Here is a 21109-nt window from a genome sequence, read left to right as displayed (position 1 = left end):
CAAGCAATGCAGGTTGGGAGTTTAGACTAAAGTACTGTGGTACCGTGTGTGAATGAGCTATTCTCTGACAGGAACTAGCAGGTAAACAAAATATTTTATTTCCCAAGATTTTCATCCGATGGTGACCAACTCCATTGCAAAACAATGATCACATTCCAGAGTCGTAAGTAGTTCTGGAGGCTTAGTTACACAATCACCAACTCTGTCATCTTCTTCAGAAATGTGACCTTACAGCAAAGTAAGGAGTCTGAAGTATGACAGGTCACTTTTTAAGTTTTTTGAAGTTTTGTTTTCTATCATGTAATAATCCTCAAGCTTTTGACCTCTAGCTAGGCAACAAAAAGTATCCAGCTGAAACTTTTGGAATACTGTTAAAGCTATAATAAACTGTGCTTTAAGACTACAGCCCAGGGTTATAACATGCCACTCAGCAGTTAAAATCCACTTGGAATCCAGAAAAGAATTTTTAAAGCATCACTTATATTAGTTTATATTGATCTTTGTTTGATTTTCATAATTTTGTGATTTGGCCCTTAATATGATAAAAATACAAATCCACATAATTTTAAACCCTAAAGATATTTAATTCTGTCAAATTTTATTTGCCTAGGATTTTTCTTCCTTAAAGTCAAATGTAGAGTTTGTTTTGATTTTGAACAAGGTATTGCTAAGTTTTGCCCACTGCAACCATTGAATAGTCAGAAACTTCGCATGTCTCAATTGTTTTGAGGTTTTTATGTGTTCTTGAAAAAATGTTTCCAAAATAAAATGAATATAAATGCACTTCTATTTTAAAATATTTCAAGCCATATTTGTACTAATACAAGGAGGTTGCCTTATACCCAAGCGGGGAGGGTTGTGGGTTGAGAGTGACAGAGAGATGGAGGAGGTGAAACTCACATGGTAAGAGTGTCACAACTCCAAAAATGTTGTAGATTGCACATCTAGGTCAGTTTCTGTCAGGGACATCACCATTCTTCCAGTCTTCCCTGATGGAAACCAAGACGAAGTCTTTATCTTTTCCTCTTTCATTCTCTACATCCAATAAATAGATCTTTATTGATTACTTATTTAGAAAAATCTCCGGGCTTTATCTTTTCCATTCCCTCGACCAGGGCATCAGTTCTGATCTTTATCAGTGTACATCTGGACAATTAGCATTTGAGAAGAAATGAACTGATCCATTTTGACCATGCCATTGTATGTACATTTAATTATTAAAACAGTCCTGTGAGGTAGGACAGTTATCTGCATTTTTCAGATTGTATAAACTGAGTAAGCTCTTTCAAGTACATGATATTGCTAAGGAATCTCCTTGCTCTGAGTCTTTCTCCCCCTGTAATGCATTCTGTGCAAGAATACCAAGATGGTCTCCCTAAAATGTGACTCTTAATTTAATAACTTACTTAGTAAAACCAGTAGTTACTGATCTAGCACTTTACAAATTACCAGGGACGTTTCACGTTTGATCTCATTCTACACAGACTAGTCCATGAAGTTAATGTTATCTCATATTACTACTTCATAAAGTAACCCGTAATGACTTCTGTTTCCCATCACGCCAATTTTAAACTCTTAATATTAATGACATTCTACATTTTATGCCCTGGCTCTACATCCATTTAATCCTGCCTCTCGATGTAAACTGGAGTTAGCTTTAGCCAGGTGAATGCACTTCTTTATGGTCCTCTCTGGGTACCATTCTAATTTCTCCCCTGACGTCTGCTCGCAGCACAACTCTTGTTCACCAAGCCCACTTTCCCCCCACTCCTGCCCTCTAACTTAAACTCTACCAGTCCTGCAGGACCTGTTTCAAGTCCTACCTTTTCAAAGAAGCCTTCCCCAATAATGTCTGTCTTCCTGGATGTTTTTAGTTCTTGATATCCTTTGTCGTATATGTTTGCCCTTGAATAGAATTTTTAAAATTTCCCCTAACTATAAAAGTAGTATATGCTTCACGTACAAATATTATATAGGATATTTGAAAGTGAAAAGATCACTCCTGGCTTCCCAATTCCAGTCTGTAGAAGTAACTACTGTAATGTGTCTTTAGGGTCATATTTCTGTGTATAAGCAAGAATATCCACAGGCACACACACACAGACACACACACACCTATTTACACACATGGAGATAGCTATAGATTTAGATGTATTTTACGCACCTACACCATCCTACAGCATTTTTTTCCCCACTTAACGATATATCTTGGAAGTCTCTTCATGTCAGTGAATATGAGTGATTTCATTTAAACATATATCTTTATTGCCTCAAATTGTTTCATGTCAAATTGTTTTATACCTATACATCTGATCTTCCCTCACAAAAAGAAAATAGAAACTCCTCAAGGGCAGGAGTAATTACACATTCATTCTCTTTTCCAATCCTTTACTCTTTGTTCTTTGTACATTTATTGCATATTTCACTATTCATGCTGTGGGAAATCCAAGATGTTTACTTCTCATAACCCCTAAGGAGTTAAGATCTAGTAGATAAGAATCTACATTTATACACAGAACTGTAACACAGGAAGAAATTGAGAAGTGACACCAATTTTTGTTACTGGAAATATGGCTGATTAAGTTATTTGAACAATTATCTTGCTGAAAATTATTGAAACTGTTGAATATGTATAAGAAAACATCCTCAGAGCAGCAAAGACCTGAAAATCTAAGGCACCGTAAGGAAAAGCAAGAGTTCAGCGAGAGTTTTTTTTTTTTTTTTTTTTTAGGGTTAGGGTATTTATTTATTTATTTTTTATGTCAGCGAGAGTTCTTTAGAGAACTAAAGCTGCTTTTACCCTGAGGACATTTGCTGGTCCAGGCAAATTTGGACTTCGCCTGCCTCAGGGGTAGTAAAACTACACAGAAAACTTGTAAATGGCTAACATAAAATTTAGCGTAATGATTTTGGGGGCGGTGCAGAGTTTCTGGGGTACTCAGAATTCTCTGTTTATTGACCTGGTGGGAGCTCTGTGGGGTAATTTATTTTCCAAACTGAGCTTATTTGTTTTGTGTACTTTTCTGTATACATGTTATAATTTATAACAAAAATTAAACATAAAAGAACAAGTTATAAAACAATAATATGATCTCACACGTGTGTATATTACATAAATGTATATGTGCATGTGTGTATATTACATAAATAGAATGTGTAATATATAAATTTCACACATTGATAAAATATAGAAATTTATGTTTATATATGTGTAAAAATATGTGTGTTTGGGGGATGCAAATGTTTGTGTGTGTGTACGCTTTTCAAATACAGAGAAAAAGATGTGAAAGAGTATTCTCCAACTACTGAAGGCAACCTTGAGAGGTAGAATGGGGGGGGAAGAAGCGAGAAAGGAACTTACTACACTTTGTGCTTCAAACCACTGTTGTTACATTTTTTTTTTTTTTTTTTTTTTTTTGCGGTATGCGGGGCTCTCACTGTTGTGGCCTCTCCCGTTGCGGAGCACAGGCTCCGGACGCGCAGCTTCAGCGGCCATGGCTCACAGGCCCAACCACTCCGCAGCATGTGGGATCTTCCCGGACCGGGGCATGAACCTGTGTCCCCCGCATCGGCAGGCAGACTCTCAACCACTGCGCCACCAGGGAAACCCTGTTGTTACTTTTTTAAAATAATCATTATTATTTAGTATATTTTAGAAATAGATTTTAAAAAAATATGGCTTCTGTCTCTGCCCCTTATATATAAAAGTATGCTTTCCACCGGGCTCCATACCACTTGGCAAAGTACCTTTTTTTCTTTTTTTTTAATATCTTGTTCCTTTGCTAGACTGTAAGCTCTTAAAGGGAACAAGACAATTTTTATCTTTGTATTTCTTATATCTAGTTAATCCTGGTATATAGGAGAGGATCTATAAATGCTAGTGAAAAATGAATGAAAAGTATACCTTAAGTAGAACTTAGGGCTATAGGTGTCCAGTAGATGTGTTTCCTTAGAGGCTCTTGTTACACTTTTGAATATTATTTTGTATCTGGCACAGCAGTGGGCGTAAAGTTGGCACAGTGAATACAGGTCGATTTGAATTTAACTGACACTTTGTGGAACCTGTAGGCAAATGTGGAGTCTACCATGTCGTGCCCCTCTTGATCCCAGAAAGCTGGAAAATGAAAATACTCTCTGAAAATTAAACTAAGAAATTAACAGCTAATAGATTAAAGCCAAGGGAGGCAATGTGATCTTACGAGACATAAAGACTCCTTGGGCAGAAAGATTTGACTGTAACCTAATTGAGGGTATTGACATCTTTAAAACGCACAAACATATAAAATGTCCATCAGAAGGGCATTTTCTCTGTCTCCAAAACAGAGAAAAAGAAAAGCTATTAATGTAATTATCATGATACCTAACAAAGCACTGTCTGACCAGTAGCACCTGCCAGGTTGAGGCAAGCATCCAACCTGCCTGGCAGGTGGATAACCCTGTGGTACAGAGCTGCAGAGCCTCATGCCATTTTGCACTGGAATCCTGCATAATTAACTCCACTTGCTCTGCTTCCGTGCACACCAAGCTTCCCTCTGGTAATTTGCCTTCCCAAGGAGATAATTCACTATCAGGCTGGTACAGACTGATGCAGATTCAGTATGCCTGATTCTTCTGGTGTTCACTGTAAATAATAAAGTCACCTTCTTTTTTTTAATACATCAGTGTCTTGTGAGTTTTGTTAGCATGAGTCTGCATTCCTGGGTCCAGTCAATGAGAATCGGGTATCAGAGTCTGCAAGGCCCATCAAGGTAAATACTACCTTGTGGGCATCTGATGGAGCGGACTGCTGGATTTCCCAGGTGATGCCCATCCGTGTCGTCTTGCTCCATGTTCCCTTTCCATTCCACACTTCACCAGAAAAAGTCTTCCCGGAAGTAACATGTTAAGAACATCTTAATAATGTGCACATTTCAGCTAGAGGGTACCAAATAATATTATGTCAATGACAGTAGACCCTTAGCCTCTGGGTGAGTGTTATCTGTTTGGTTTTGTAAATTTCACACCTGTATGGATGAATGGAATGTATATTGTAGATGTCACATGGTGAGGACCCCCAACAACTCATATCCAGTTCTGGCTTCACAGCCTCTTCTGGCTTCACTTCTGGCTCTCATCTCATTGTCAGCATTGATCCTGGCATCATACTCAAGTCACTTCCTAACCTGGGTCTCTCTTGCAGCAGTGAAACCTAAAGAAGATGGAGGACACAATGATTTCGACCAGATTAAGGATAAGGATGCAAGTAGAGCAGGCAATGAACGAGGTTATAGAATTTTTTTCTTCCATTCTCATCTTTCTCTCTTTCCTCAAAATAGTCCCAGTAGCATTTGCAAGGGTTTCAGAATCCCACACACTGCTATGGAAAAAATAAAGCACAATTTCTCAGTGCCATGTTCCGCTTACCTATGAGTACAACGGCATGTAAACCAGATTTCAGAAAATCATTAACAGCAGTGTCTTGCCAAAAAGGATATCAGAGTAGATAACAGGGCAAAACTCAACTACAACTCTTAAGTGGATCCTGGATTTTTTTTTAAATTGATTCTTGCATCAAATAAGTACACGGTTAGGTGGGACTTTGATAAATGGTAGTTTTTCCCCTTTCTCTCCTGTTCCTCCCCTTTCACCCCAACTTCCAGCCAGAATAATTGATCACTAAATTTCACCATAAATTTATCAGGGATGTACCCAGAGCAATCCTCGTTATCAATCTGATTTAAAATAATATATCTTTTATTAGTAGATTAGGACCTCACAAAGATTTCAGATAGCGCAGGTAAATATAGAATCTTTAAAAGACTTATTTTGTACAAACTTGGTTCTTTGAAACTATTGTTTTGACAATCACAATTTTGTCCATTTTATACAATGGAGTTCTGCAGCAAAGTAAGACACTATTGGATTATTGTGTTAAATTCATGAGGCTCCTGTATCTGTACATTACTCAGAGCTGTTCTTGTAGACTGATGTTAGATGGTATGGGGATGAATTGCTTTATAGGTTTGTGGGCCATTCCTGATTATTTAGAGGCTGATTAACCAGTCAATGAATTCTTCAGGCCTTTTGACCAAATTCACCATCCTCTGGCTTTCATTTTCTTTGGATGAAAGATGATGCTAACGAGGAAAGGGTCCATTTTTCATCCCCACGTGGGCAAGGTTTGTTTCACAGCCAGAGGCAGCTTGAATGTAAGATCAGGTTTACACTGTGGACCCTACGGTATTGGAAGTTAGTCTGGGTAGCATCGAAACACTCAAAATCAAGCCTATCGTCACCTCTGAAGTACTTGTCCTACTTTCGTAGATTAGTAACAACATGTTATAATATGAAAGTTTGCATTTTCTAAAGCAGAACAGGCAGTATAGTATGTTATATGGTGATATGTGGAAATACCACCCCCCCAAAATAAAAAGAAAGAAAGGAAAATCATATTCCCTAGCTTCATTAAATGTTAAATTAGTGGGGAGAGGCTGACCATAGTCAACATTTATAAAAAACACCTACAACTCTCAAAACTACCTGTATTTTTCAGAACTTAAGTACATTTCCTTACTTTACCAAAGTGCATGATACCTTGGCAAGATTCTTGCAAATTTTGAAGTGCATAAATTACCCTGAATAAAGACAAAGGAGTAGAGTGAGCCAGAGAAAGATGGTCACCTGAATAGTAATGAGGGTTTGACCTACTCCTCTCCCTGCCCCTCTTTTCTCGTAAGCCCAGGCCGCTGCCTTCCTTTTTTCTTTCTTTCCTTCTGTTGAAGGTCAGTGTCTAGACAGGGATTCACTGGACAGAACTGCAAAGACAACTAGAGTGGTGGGACAGAACTATCCTGAAGTTAGGCAGCGTTATGGCAAGCTGAAGATGCAGTTTTCAAAACTATACAGATATCTTCAGACTTTGACATCCTTTGTGACGAAGCGCTAACCTTTCACACGCTGGCTGCGTAAGGACCGTATATAAAATGGCAGAGTAGACAGAATTTCCTTTTCATTCTCTGTTCTACCTTTCTAAATTCTTTTTCTGGCATCCTCTGGTTTTCTTCAGTCCTCCTGCAGCTGTCTAACTTCTCTGATTCTTGTCCCTTTTCAGTAAAAGGTTCACCATAAGGCTTGATATCATTAAGTCAGTCTCTGGGTATATTTGTCTGTGTTGTGTGTATGTATCAACATTTTGTTTTTGTTTGTTTGTAATATAATTTAGAATATTCCTTTCTAACCAAATAAACTCCAACGGTAATATTTCTTAAGTTTCTAGGATTATTGACTCTTTAGGCAGTCTGAAAGTTACCCTCAAAAACGTATATACACATAGAATGTTGGGTACAATTTCATGGTGTTGGTGCCCTCTTCGTACCTGTTTATGGATCCCAACGGGTTCAGAATCCCTGTCCCATGATGAAAATTCCAGTTATCTACTTGCATGGTCACTGGTGATATTTGAAAATATATTCATTCACCAGGTGCTCATCGAATGCCTACTCTGTGCCAGGAACTCTGCAGGGCATTGAGGTACAGTGACCAGGACACTGGCGCACCCGTCAAAATTTACAGTGTAGCTGAGGAGACAGACAAATAAACAGACAACTACAATACAGAATAGGTGCAGCAGCAGGGAAAGTACAGGATACTTCAGAGAGCACGTAAGATGAATGTTTAATTCCGTTTTGGGGCATCAAGAAATTCTCTTTACAATGATACCTGAGTTGTTCTTCTAAGTAGAAGGAATGCTATGTACATAGTCAAGAGAATTATAGACTTATATGCCTGTTGAGAACTTTACGTTTGATATTAAAGGGCCTTAAGTTGAGGGATGATAAGTACTGCTATAACTGAAAAAGATAACTGACTGTAGCATGGAAAATGGGTTGGGGGAAGCAGGACTGGAGGCTAGGAGACTTCAGTAGTAACCAGTAGACACTAATAGTGACCTTAACAGTGCCGGTGAAAAGAAGAGGATGAGTTGAAAGGATATGAATTAGAAACCACAGAATTTAGTGATTGAATTAATTCCTTCAACAAATATTTGTTGTGCTGCTGTGTGTTGGACACTCTGTGAGGTATGGTGGTGAATTGTAGAGACACCATCTCTATCTTCAAGTCTAGTAGTCATGACCTCCAGGCTTCTAGATTGGACAGCTCAGTGGATGGTGATGCTGTCCTCCAGAGATGGAACAGACGTGTCTCCGACTGAAGGTCCCTAGACAGGAGAAGTGCTTCTTCAAGCTATAAGTGCACCTGCTGAGATCCCAGGATGTCCCTATAGTTGTGAATTGCTGTGTCTAATGAGAGACGTTACTGATGGTAGAATGTTTCCATATGAACAGTATTTGGGGAGAGACTTGAGAACCACTGATAGCGATGACAGTTGGAGCCAGGAAGTGGATGAGATTACCCAGAAAGAGTGTATTGAGTGAGAGGAGAGGAAGGGTGAGGATTGGACCTGGCAAAACAATGGAGAAAGAAGAGGAACCCAGTGAGAAAGCCAGGAGTACGTAAAGTGTGTTCCTAGATGGAGCCAGTGGAACAGATGGGAGGAGTAGCAGTATGGCAGCAGCAGTCAGCATCAGGGTAGGCTTCTGGTTCAAGATGATGACCTGAGCTTACAAATTACATTTCACACATTCATCACCACCTTAGCTAAAGGGAATCATGAATCTTCACATCACAGGTAGCCAGCAGAAAATAATGAAATTTTATGCTATGTGAATTATATCTCAAGAAAGCTGTTATTAAGTGAAGAGAATAATAATGATGACGAATTCAATCTTTAAATATATTCTAACAAAATTGTTGTATTTAAAAAAAGAATAAACTATAAGCATCACATGTGTGCGGGTGGGGTAGAGTGGAGTGAGGGAGAAGATGTGCAGGCGGGGTAGAGTGGAGTGAGGGAGAAGATGTTATCCACAAAAGAAGGAGAATACATTTGTATCCAGTTACCTGGTAGCACTATATATGCAAAAAGCAATAGAGCATCACCTTAGACATCCAGGGGAAAGGGTTGTTACTCAGATTTTACGGCCAGCTGAGGCATCTTTTCTTGAAAGGGCATCAGAAAGGTCATCTTTGATATTGAATGATTTGCGGAATATCCCACTCATGTACTTGCCCTGGAAAAAAGAAAATTATGTGAAGACGTGCAAGCACCAAATAAGTAATTAGCAAGAATAAAGAACCTGATAAGGGGAAGAAATGATAGTAGGGTGTTTTTTTTTTTAAGTGGTAGGGAATTAATTGTGAATAAGAGTTGTTAATATAGTAGTAAGCCATAATACTAATGATAAATGAGTCCTCAGAAAAGAATTATGTAACAGACTAATAATAATGGGGATCTGCGATTATAAAGTGTTTCAACAATTTGGCAAGCAGAAGGAAGATGGAAGAGTGCAAGGAGATTCCAGAAACTGTTACTTTCTTATTGGCATCTATTAAGAAGTACAGGATATGGTGGTGCAGTGGTTAAGACTCCATGCTCCCAATACAGGCGGCCCGGGTTCGATCCCTGGTCCAGGAACTAGATCCCACACGCATGCCGCAACTAAGAGTTCGCATACCACAACTAAGGAGCCGGCGAGCCGCAACTAAGACCCAACACAACCAAATAAAAAAATATTTTTTAAAAAGGAAGAAATACAGGATAAAGAAAGTAAAGTCAAGCAGTACTTGAGTAGAAATAGGATGAATAACTTCCGAATCAATTGGCTAAGAATGAGGGGGAAAGCAGAAGTTTTGGAAGCATAAAAAACAGAATATAGTTTTAAATTAAAACTGAACTTATTACCACACAGTGACTACGCTGTTCTGTTAAATGACAAGGATTCGCTTTTTTTAAAAAATCCAACTATAATATGATCCTGAGGCATACCTTTAAAAGGAAAAATGAGAGGTCTGTAACCATAGATGCAGAGGGAATTTTTAAAAAATAGATTTGAAAGGAGTAATATGTTTAACCTTATGACAATGAATTAAATCTGCAAAATGAATGACTGAAAATAGATTTAAAACAAAAAATAACCAAAATTGACTCAAAATGGCCAAAATTGTGAATGACGTTTACAAAAAGAAGATTAAAAGAAAGATTCTTTGCTCCCCAAATGTGCAAATCCTAGACATATTAATTGTTAAATTCTGTCAGATCTTAAAGGAACGGATATTTTCTGTGCTAGTTAATCTATTTTAAAGCATGGGAAAATACAGAACATTTCCCAGTTTATTTTAGGAAACTAGGATGACTTATGACCAAATTCCATGTTTTGTCTTTTTCTTAAAAGTTAAGAACACTTTCACATAAAACTAGATATATGAAATCTTAAGTCAAATATTAGCAAATAAAATCTGGCAGCATATTGAAAGAACTGTACATATGATAAATTTGGATTTGTTTCAATAATGTAGCATTTATCATTAGAAAATCAATTAATTAGTAATCATGTTGAGGTCAAAAGAGGAAAGCCTCTTCCAGCCATTTATTTCTATGAGCCAGGCATTACTCTGGTGATCCAGTGGTGAACCAAAGTAACCAAGCCCCTTTCTCTGTGAAACATAAGTTCCACTGAGAGAACAGTAAGAAATAAACAGACAGATACTGTAATAAGCACATGTAAAATTTTGGTGTGTGATAGATTTTCAAATCAGTGGGGGAAAGTTGGCTTATTCAAGAAAAACATTTGGAACCATTGATAATGTTTTAATGACACTACTTTAAATCCAAAGTTTATATTTTACATTAAAATACATTCCAGATGAATTGAAGGTTTTAATGTTAAAAATTGAAGCCGAACTATCAGAAGAAGTAATCAATGAATATTTGTATTGCCTCATGTTCTGTTAGACCTTTTCAATCATGTCAGAAGGAAAAGTGCTTGGAAAGATTAACGAGCAGAAGGATAATGTCGCTCTGTTTCTGAGACGATAAGGACAAAAGCAACTGCTTCAAACTTGCAAACATTCAGCAAAGCATAACATTTGGAAGATGTATTTGAAAGTTTTATATACAAAAAACTGAAAGTTCAAGGGGTAAAACCCAACATTATTACTTAATACATTAAGTTTTTGCAGCCAAAGTCCAGCTGTACTAATAAGACTCACGAACATTTTTCAAGTGCTTCTTGCAAGCTAGATGTTTTTCTGATGCTTTACATGTATTCTCTTATGTAGTGCTCACAACAATCATCTGAAATAGGTACAGGTAGTATTTTACATATTTTACAGGTATGGATGCAGAGACACAGGAAGGTCGTAGTAGCCTGCCCGAGAGCACCCAGCTAATAATTGGCAGAATCAGCTTTGCAACCCAGTCTAGGGCCAGAGTCTACTTTCCTAATGAAAGTAGGAAAGTAGGAAGACATGTTGTACCAAACATGTCTCTTAATTTTCTGATTTGTTAAAATCGTCAAAAAAAAAAAAAGATTCAGGGAGGAGATAAATTTAACTTAATCTGTGTGAAGAATAAATTTGGATGATAGTTTTTCAACTCACAGCTGAAAATCCACTGGGAGCTTGTGAGGAATACTTTTCTCACATATATGCAGTCTGTGCTGGAAGGTCTTTGTGGCAAGTGTTTAGAACTGAAGTTTTGTTCAGTTGCCAAAATAGCTTCCAGAAAAATCACTTTGGAGAATTTTTGAGTAAAATATTTCCCTGTTTACTCCAAAACAAATTAGTGGACTTTGAACGTCACTCATTTCATCCACATATATTTGCAAGGCTGGTTTTTCTCCATCCGTGACTGTGAAAGCAAAGTGGTTTGACCAGCATGGCCCACGTCAGATTCTCTTTCCCACAGCACTTAGGTTAGAAGGCAAACATTTTCATCAAGCAAAAATACTCAGTGCTTATGTTGATCAGAGCTTTTAAGCAAAAATTTTTTTTCCCTCAACATCAAACAAACACCCAACTCAATTAAAAAATGGGCAGAGGACTGAGTAGACATTTTTCCAAAGAAGACATACAGATGGACAAGAGGCACATGAAAAGATGCTCATCACTAATCATCAGAGAAATACAAATCAAAACCACAATGAGACATCCCCTCACACCCGTCAGACTGGCTGTTATCCAAAAGACAACAAAAAACAAATGCTGGAGAGGATGTGGAGTAAAGGGAAGCCTGTGCACTCTTGGTGGGGATGTAAACTGGTGCAGCCAGTATGGAGGTTCTTCATAAAATTAAAATCAAACTACAATATGATCCAGCAGTTCCACTTCTGGGTATTTTTCTGAAGAAAACAAAAACACTGGTTCGAAAAGATACATGCACTCCTATGTTTATTGCAGCATTCTTTACAATTGCCAAGATATGGAAGCAACCTAAGTGTCCATTAGTAGATGAATGGATAAAGAAATTACATACACACACACATGTATAATGGAATGTTAATCAGCCATAAAAAGAATGAAATCTTGCCATTTGCAACAACATGAATGGACCAAGTGAAATAAGACAGAGAAAGACAAATGCTGTATGATTTCACTTACATGTACAATCTAAAAAAAACAAATGAACAAACATAACTAAGCAGAAACAGACTCATAGATACAGAGAACAAACAGGTGGTTGCTAGAGGGTTCGGGTGTGGGGGAATGAATTAAATAGATGAGGGAGATTTAGAGGTACGAAATTCCAGTTACAAAATAAATGAGTCACGGGGATGAAATGTACAGCATAAGGAATACAGTCAGTAATATTGTAATAACTTTGTATGGTGACAGGTGGTAACTAGACTTATCGTGGTAACCCTTTTGTAACGTATAGAAATAGTGAATCGCTATGTTGTACACCTGGAACTAACATAGTATTGTAGGTCAATTCTACTTCAATTTAAAAACATGGTTCCCCCAAATCTGTCATTGTTTTAATATTTTAAGTTTGGGATTAAAAAATATATATTTTAAACATCAAAGGCAGGATTGAGATTTTTAAGTTTAGTTAAAGGTGGCATGGACTTTTAAAAAACATTGAGAGGCTATTTTATATGTATGCTTATTGGTATGGAAATGTGAAGATGCTCACAATGGATTTTTCAAAAACAGCAAGCCTTCTACATCCTCTCAGATTTTTCTAGCTCTCTAACTAATCTGAAAAGGACTGAGATGCTGTTGGAATCTCATGATACTATTGAATTTCTATTTATCCTTCTCTTTTTAAAAATAAGTGTAGTGTATCTCTATTGATAGATTGCTATTGAAATGTCTATAGCATAAGTCTATTATTTCCTTATTGTGGATGAACATTTATTAATTAAAAATAACCCTCTTGGAGCTTCGCTGGTGGTGCAGTGGTTGAGAGTCCGCCTGCCGATGCAGGGGACACGGATTCGTGCCCCGTCCGGGAGGATCCCACGTGCCGCGGAGCGGCTGGGCCCGTGAGCCATGGCCGCTGAGCCTGCGCGTCCGGAACCTGTGCTCCGCAATGGGAGAGGCCACAACACTGAGAGGCCCGCGTACTGCAAAATAAATAAATAAATAAATAACCCTCTTTTACTTTTTTCACTTTTATTCTCATGAATTGAGGTTTATCTGAAATTATTATAGCTATAATTTCTTCTGATTATCACTTATTTGTCATGTCACTTCCAAACATTTATTAGTTTTTATCTTTTAAATCAGTCTGAATCTTGATCTTTTTTTTTTTTTTTTTTGTGGTATGCGGGCCTCTCACTGTTGTGGCCTCTGCTGTTGCGGACCACAGGCTCCGGACGCGCAGGCTCAGCAGCCATGGCTCACGGGCCCAGCCGCTCCGCGGCATGTGGGATCTTCCCGGACCCGGGCACGAACCCGTGTCCCCTGCATCGGCAGGCGGATTCTCAACCACTGCGCCACCAGGGAAGCCCTGAATCTTGATCTTTAAATAGTGAGGTTTACATTGACAGTTGACAACAATGTTATTTATAACATCAATATTAGCCTACATATACTAAATGTTTATGTATATTATAATAAAATTATATACAATATGACCCCCATTTTTATAGAATAGACTTAAATCTCTGATATGCCATATGGAAAAGAATCTAACTCACAGCTATTAAAAGTGGTCTATCTTCGATGTTGAAACTACAAGTGGTTTAAACTTTTATTTATATATATGTTCAAAGTTTTTGTGGTAAAAAGGTTTTGTTTCCTAATTTTAAAAAGTTTAATAAGGGACTAAGACAGTAAACTATAGGACAAAGACAAATGTCAACAGCTATCTTATACTCCAGCCATACCCATTAGAAAGTATAATGGGAGGGAGGGACAAAATTAACAAGCAGAGAACCCAATTCTCGATAATAATATAAAATGCCAGAAATGAGCTTAAGAAATATGTAGATCTTTTCAAAAAGCAAACTTAAATTTTTCTGAGGTACTTGGAGCAATGGGAAATTATATCACAGGCCTCAATAGGAAGACAGTGTTTTTTATTTATTTTATTTTAAATATTTTATTTATTTTTGGCTGCGTTGGGTCTTCTTTGCTGTGCGTGGGCTTTTTCTAGCTGCGGCGAGTGGGTGCTGCTCTTCGTTGTGGTGCACGGGCTTCTCATTGCAGTGGCTTCTCTTGCTGCAGAGCACGGGCTCTAGGCGTGCGGGCTTCAGTAGTTGTGGCACACGGGCTCTAGAGCACAGGCTCAGTAGTTGTGGCACATGGGCTTAGTTACTCCGCGGCATGTGGGATCTTCCCGGACCAGGGCTCGAACCTGTGTCCCCTGCATTGGCAGGCAGATTCCCAACCACTGCACCACCAAGGAAGCCCCAAGACAGTGTTTTTGTTTTTGATGTTGGGGGTAGGAGTTTATTAATTAATTTATTTATTTTTGCTGTGTTGGGTCTTGGTTTCTGTGCGAGGGCTTTGTCTGGTTGTGGCAAGCGGAGGCCACCCTTCATCGCGGTGCGCGGACCTCTCGCTATTCACGGCCTCTCGTTGCGGAGCACAGGCTCCAGACTGTGCTCCAGACGCGCAGGCTCAGCAGCTGTGGTTCATGGGCCTAGTTGCTCCGCGGCATGTGGGATCCTCCCAGACCAGGGCTCAAACCCGTGTCCCCTGCACTAGCAGGCAGACTCTCAACCACTGTGCCACGAGGGAAGCCCCGAGACAGTGTTTTTTAAATGGAAGAGACTTGAACATGTTTAAATTCTAATGCAAAAGAGAAGAAACTTAAATTCTTCACACAAGGGAAGGAATGATATTTCTTCAAGTAGCATCAGTAGCATTTGGTGCCTGAGTAGACAGGGACCTTGAATAAAAGCTAGGAGGTAGTGATATTTCCAAATTTCTAACTTAGGTTCCTAGGCAGAAGAGGATATCATTAACTAATAACAGCTGAATAGCAGCCGTTTATTGAGGGCTTATTAGGTATTAGACAATGTGATAGTTATTTTCATAAGTTAGCTGATTTAATCTTTACCACCATCTGAAAGTTATTAACCCCACTCTAGATAAAGAAGCAGACTTTTTGAGCAAGGATAGATCAATCGCCTAAAGTCTGACAGAAGGCTAAGTGTCAGAGCTGAGATCTGAACTTGGACCTATAGTCTAAAGTCTTTTCTTCCTACAGTATACTCCACTATGCCTTCACCACCAGGCAGAACCCAGAAGGAGAAGCAGGCTTTGGGTTAGGACCATGAGTTTGGTTTTTTAACATATTGAGCTTAAGAGATTAACACAATATCAGTTTGGAGGGAAGCCATTGGAAATGCAGTCTGGAGTCTGGAGAAAGACTCAGCTACAGATATCCTTACCAGAAGGTGGTTGAACCCTTGCAGATAGCTGAGATTGCCCAAGGGGAGGGAGTAGTCAGCAAAAAAGAGGATGGAACTAATTCTGGGAACACCAACCTTTAAGAAGCAAGTAAAGAGAAGCTAATGTATGAAACTGGAAAGGGATGCTTAATAGAAGAAAGAGGAACAAGCGGGTAAAATAAACACACTGTACTTCATCAGTTTTCAGACAAGTGTTTTTGTATTTTAATATCTCTAAGATTGGCATATGTCTTATTATCATCTTATAATTGATGGATTTTTTTTTTTTTTTGCTTACTGTATAAAATAATGGGGCATTTTATAACTGAAGGAATACAGTTGACCCTTGAAAGCACAGGTTTGAGCTGCACGGGTCCGCTTACACTTGGATTTTCACCTGGACAGGGGGTCGGTGCTCCCAACCCCGACACTGTTCAAGGGTCAACTGTATTTTAATGTGGTAGTTAACAGTCAATTAAAAATCAATTGTGTTTATCCATTTCTAGATTATTTTATAATGAAAGCATATGTTTCACCTGTATAGCTTATATAAACAGTGCATAAGTTAGATTAAATGGATAGCTAAACATGGAGTGAGCAGTTCAGAGGCTCAGGACTCAAGCCCTGGAGCAGAGCAGGGCTGTTCAAATCATCCTCACCTATCCCTTGGGCAAATCTCTTTACTGCCTTAAGTCTTGCTTTTCTTACCTGTAAAACAAGGATTCACAAATGATACCTGTTTCTAAAGATTGTTGTGAGGAGTAAATGAAAAATACACATAAAGCACTTAACATTGTGCCTGACAAATGAGTAAGCTGTCAGTCAACTGTAGCTATCATTACTGTATTCTGTATTGCTATTTCAGGTTGCAAAGAAATAACTGTCCTTCTGTTCCCACCTCAGGGTACTGCCAAGTCTCTTTAAGTAAAGCTAGGTTCCATCTGAAGTAGGCAAATATGTTGGAAGCTTATGTAAGCACCATGTTGCCTTGTCTTGAAGAATGTTCAACTGTTACCTGCTAGAGAATTTGAATTAGCAGGTGTACACAGATTCTGAACCATTTTATGCCCAACCCAAAGCCTTGCTTATAGTTGGTACATAAAGTACTGTGATAATGATTAACCCCGAGGGGCAGCCTTTCTTTTTGCTCTAAACAAAAAAAGATGCAGCCTTTGTGGATGGGTGTTTGGGAATTCCTGCAATATGTCTCAGATGGCTTGCAAGAGTTTTATGTTTTTCTTTTTCTTTTTTTTTTCCTGTTTATCTCTGATCTGTTCCTGGGGATCTTGTTTCTCAGATGTTGTATTGGGCAAGATGTAGTCACTGCATAAACATTGGGTAGGAAGTGCAGATAATGTTATAAATATACCTCTTAGTTTGTGTAGTAAACCAGCATCCCATGTGATTTATCTTTATTATTTATTGCTAAATTAGCATTGTGCCCTTCCTCCACATTGCTTAAAATGCAGTCATATAGGCAGTCTGATTTACAAGGTAATTGCATTTAGGAAGTTACATTTCCTAAATGTTCTGCTAGGCAGGAAAAGAACTCTGAGGGAAAAAAAATTCATTCCTTTGGGGAAAACTGATACTACTTTCTTGGTAAAATGCTTCTATGTATTCAGTGAATTGACAATTCCCACCATTTTTTTTTTTTTTTTTTTGGTAGTTGTAGTCATTATAACTTCTATAAGATTATCTAGTGTTTTGGAAGCTCCTGAGAAAGCCTAGAAGAAATTAAATATTTTCAGGTCTAACTGTGTGTTTCTAAAGCTATAATTAGTTATCTCTCTGTATTCAACAAATTAATTTTTTTTTAATTTGCTCAAAATTCAACTTTTAGAATTAGGCTTGTAATTTCAACCTTATCAATGTCAAATTATTTCATTTCCTTTGACTTTAATAATTACATTTAATAATTCAAACTCGAATACCTCAGTTCACATTTGTGTTTGGATCAGTCATGTTTAGATGCCTAATAATTAGGGTCTTATGCATTCTTGCATATTCTGTTTAATGTCTAGATGCATGTCAGTGCATAGTATTTGAGTCATCGGTGTGCCACAAAACATTTTACCAAGACACATAGTGCATCATCAAATGATTGAATTACACTGACAGCTGTAAATCGGGCACAATTTGCAAAAGTAAATAGTGTCCTCCTTTAAAAGAAAGAAAATGAACAGTGCTCATCACTCAGACACCAAGGTTTAATTAACTCTGACTTGCTAAAGTGAGCTAAAGTGAGCAAATAAGTAGCATGTACTTCCCACAAATAATAAATTATGAATCATTGCTATTTTTTATATAACTGACCCACACAGAATCTTTGCCATATTCTTTTGTCTGTGTGCCTCAGGTTTTTTTGTTTGTTTTGGTTTGATTTGGTTGGGTAAAATGAAAGACTATGATTTGACTAGATTATAAATCCCTCCAACTTCTAAAATGCTATAGGACTGATTTCCTTTGAGCCTTGTTCCTCTTGCTAATTGATGTGGTTGAGTGGTCTGGAATCAGCCTCCTTGATGCAAGTTATTGTGAAGTTCTGTGAAGGTAGTTTGGTCCAGGAATGAATGTATTCATTCAGCAGACACATGGCATGACCGTGAGTCCTAAAAGAGCTCATGGTCCAATAGAAGAGTATGATGGTTTTAAAACATGGCCCCCCAAATTCTTTGACACTCCTCCTGTCAAAAGTTAGAGCTCTACCTACCCCCCTACCCCCACCCCCCACCCCTTGAATCTGGGCCCTGTGATTGCCTGAAGATAGATTATAGCAGAAGTCTATTCTGTTTCTACTCAGAAACTATATCAGTTTCTGGGCCCAAGCCTTAAGAAACTAGCAGCTTCCACTTCCTGTCTCTTGGAACACTCACTCTTGGAACCCAGCTACCATGCTGTGAAGAAACCTAAATGCCCCTGTGGCAAGACCCAGGTGGAGAGGAACTAACAGGCAACACCTGCTTGTCAGTGCTATGAATGAACCATCTTGGGAGTAGATTCTCCGACTTCGGGAGAGCTGCCCTGGCTGACACTGAGTAGAGCAAAGACAAGACATTCTCACGGAGCCCTGCTCAAATTGAAAATTTGTGAGCAAAATACGTGACTCCTGTGTTCAGCCACCAAGTTTTTTTTGGTCAGAACAAGGAAGTAGACGTGCAAGCAATTTTGAAGCAATGTAGAGTTACAGTGATGGCAACGTGCACCGGGTATCACAGGAACACTGAGGAGAGACACCTAATCCTTCTATCAAGGAAGACCTGCTCAGGGAGATGACGAGTCAACTGAGTCTTGAGTGAGGAAGGGTTAGCCAGGTCAGGGGAGAAAGGGTTGGGTGTTCTGGGCAGAAGGGAAAACAGTGTGACGAGAAGCAGAGGCACGAAGCAGCGAGGTGTGCATGAAGAGTTATGAGCATTGAGTGTTGCTGGAGCACAAAGCTGGGAATGGGAAGTACAGATGAAGTAGCCAGGGAGGTGGGCAAAGTTTGAATCATGGCAGGCTGCCAATGAAGGCATACTGTAACCAGACAATTTGGTGTTTCTGTTATTGTTCTAGGTAATACCAGAGCAATCTGATCAGAGTTTGTGTTTTAGACAGATCCTTCTACCACCATGGAGAAAATAGGTTAGAGGGTTTTGAAACTGGGAGCAGGAAAATCAGTTAGGTGGTCATTGCAGAAGTGTAGACAAGGACAGGGAGGCCTGAATTAACACTACAGTGGTGGCGATGGGGAAGAGAAAGTAGATTCAAGAAATATTTAGGGGGTTAAAAAAAAGAAGTATTTAGGAGACAGAAAGGATAACACTCAGTAACCATGGAGAGAAAGGGCAAAGGAAGACTTAGATTTCTAAGTTAGGCGACCAGCTAGATGCCAGTGCCACAGAAGGGAGCAAAGGAGAGCATAAGGAAGACTATACAAGTCAAAAATTAAGAGATTTAAACTATAAAGATTTGGCAGTCACTGTCACAGATGGTAGTTGAAATTATTAAATGGATGAGCTCCTAGGGATGAAGCTCTAGGAGTACCCTGAGATTTAAAAGATGGTCAAAGGAAAAGGAGCTCACAACAGATTTGAGGGGAAAAAATAATCCAAGAAGTTGCAGGAGAACCAAGAAAGAGTTGTCTCAGAAACCAAATGAGTAGAGTTTCAAGGAGGGGATTATCTTGTGTGTCAAATGTCATCAGCCAGTCGAGCAAGATGAGGATAGATGAGAAGTCATTGATGACTTTAACCAGGCAGGGCAAAGCCACGTATCAATGGTTAAGTGAATGGGAAGTAAAAAAGGTCACAGATGGTACAGCTAAGGGATGAAGCGTAATTGGAGAAGAACACAGGGACATGAGAGCGTTTGGTGGTGCTGTTGCTGCGGCTGGTGGTTTTAGGGGGATAGAAAATAGGTAAATTTCCAAGGGGCTCGTGCCAGTAAAGGGGAGGAAGTTGAGAGAAGAAGAAGAAAGTGTGAGGGCTGAATCGGGAGATTGGGACTGACATATACACACTACTATACATAAAATAGGTAACTTTAAGGACCTACTGTGTAGCACAGGGAACTCTTCTCAATACTCTGTAATGTCCTATATGGGACAAGAATCTAAAAAAGAGTGGATATGTGTGTAGGTACAACTGATTCACTTTGCTGTACAGCAGAAACTAACAACATTATAAATCAACTAGACTCGAATAAAAATATTTAAAAAAAAAAAAGAAGAAGGTGTGATTCATGCAGTAACATCCAGTTGGAGGTAAAGGGGCATAGGGTCAAGGACAGTCCTTTGAGACTGGAGGAATACCATAAGCGTAGATGTACGTGGTGTTATATGAGTTGGACAGGGCTGCCACGAGCTTTGCAGTGGAGTGCCAGGGACCTTGGTTGGGTCTCCCCAGAGAATTGTAGAACAGCAGCATTTTAGTCTTTGCTGGTCTGCTCGTGTTACAGCAGCTCCCACAAATTTTTAACGGTAATAATTATCAAGAAAATAGTAACTTCTGTTAATATGGGCTTTGTAGTTTCTAAATCGGTGCTCTCAACAACTGTGAAAGAAAGATGGATCATGTCATTCCAGTTTATAGACTAGAAAGTGGGAATCTCAGGGGTTAAGGTCATGCTGCTAGCTAGTGTCTGAGATGATAATAGAAATCAGATCCTCTGACTCCTAACCTTTTTCACCTATGCCACACTGCTGTTTTGAAGCTAAAACTAGATTGGGTTCATCGAATCCAACCTCCCCTTTTACAGATGAAACAACTGAGTCAGCAGCCTGGTAAAGTGAAACGAATGTGGATACTGCGGGTCAGGTTTTCTGGGAAGCCAACTCTGAGGTGGAGATAAGCGTGGAGAAGTTCGTCAGGGAGTGCTCTGGGGATGAGCACCCCTGGAAGGGAAAC

At 38.9% G+C, this 21109-nt stretch overlaps 1 protein-coding gene across 4 annotated transcripts in view; it reads left to right on the top strand.

Annotated features, from left to right (window-relative positions):
• Window positions 1-21109, top strand: part of NSMCE2 (NSE2 SUMO ligase component of SMC5/6 complex) — a 224373-nt gene that overhangs the window by 113896 nt on the left and 89368 nt on the right. For 3 of the 4 annotated variants that reach the window (XM_089898732.1, XM_089898731.1, XM_022554106.2), the window contains exon 5: window positions 5180-5263. The exons of the other annotated variant lie outside the window; for it this stretch is intronic. In XM_089898732.1, the coding sequence (XP_089754858.1) occupies window positions 5180-5263 (84 nt within the window). The remainder of the gene's footprint in view (window positions 1-5179; window positions 5264-21109) is intronic. 4 annotated transcript variants of the gene reach the window in all.

The sequence above is a fragment of the Delphinapterus leucas genome, chromosome 17 (assembly GCF_059928025.1).
Source record: "Delphinapterus leucas isolate spDelLeu-1000000601 "Yukka" chromosome 17, BTC_Dleu_Yukka2, whole genome shotgun sequence".
Taxonomy (NCBI): Eukaryota; Metazoa; Chordata; class Mammalia; order Artiodactyla; family Monodontidae; genus Delphinapterus; species Delphinapterus leucas.
The sequence above is the reverse complement of the archived record's forward strand: the minus strand, read 5'-3'. Positions and strand labels throughout refer to the sequence as shown.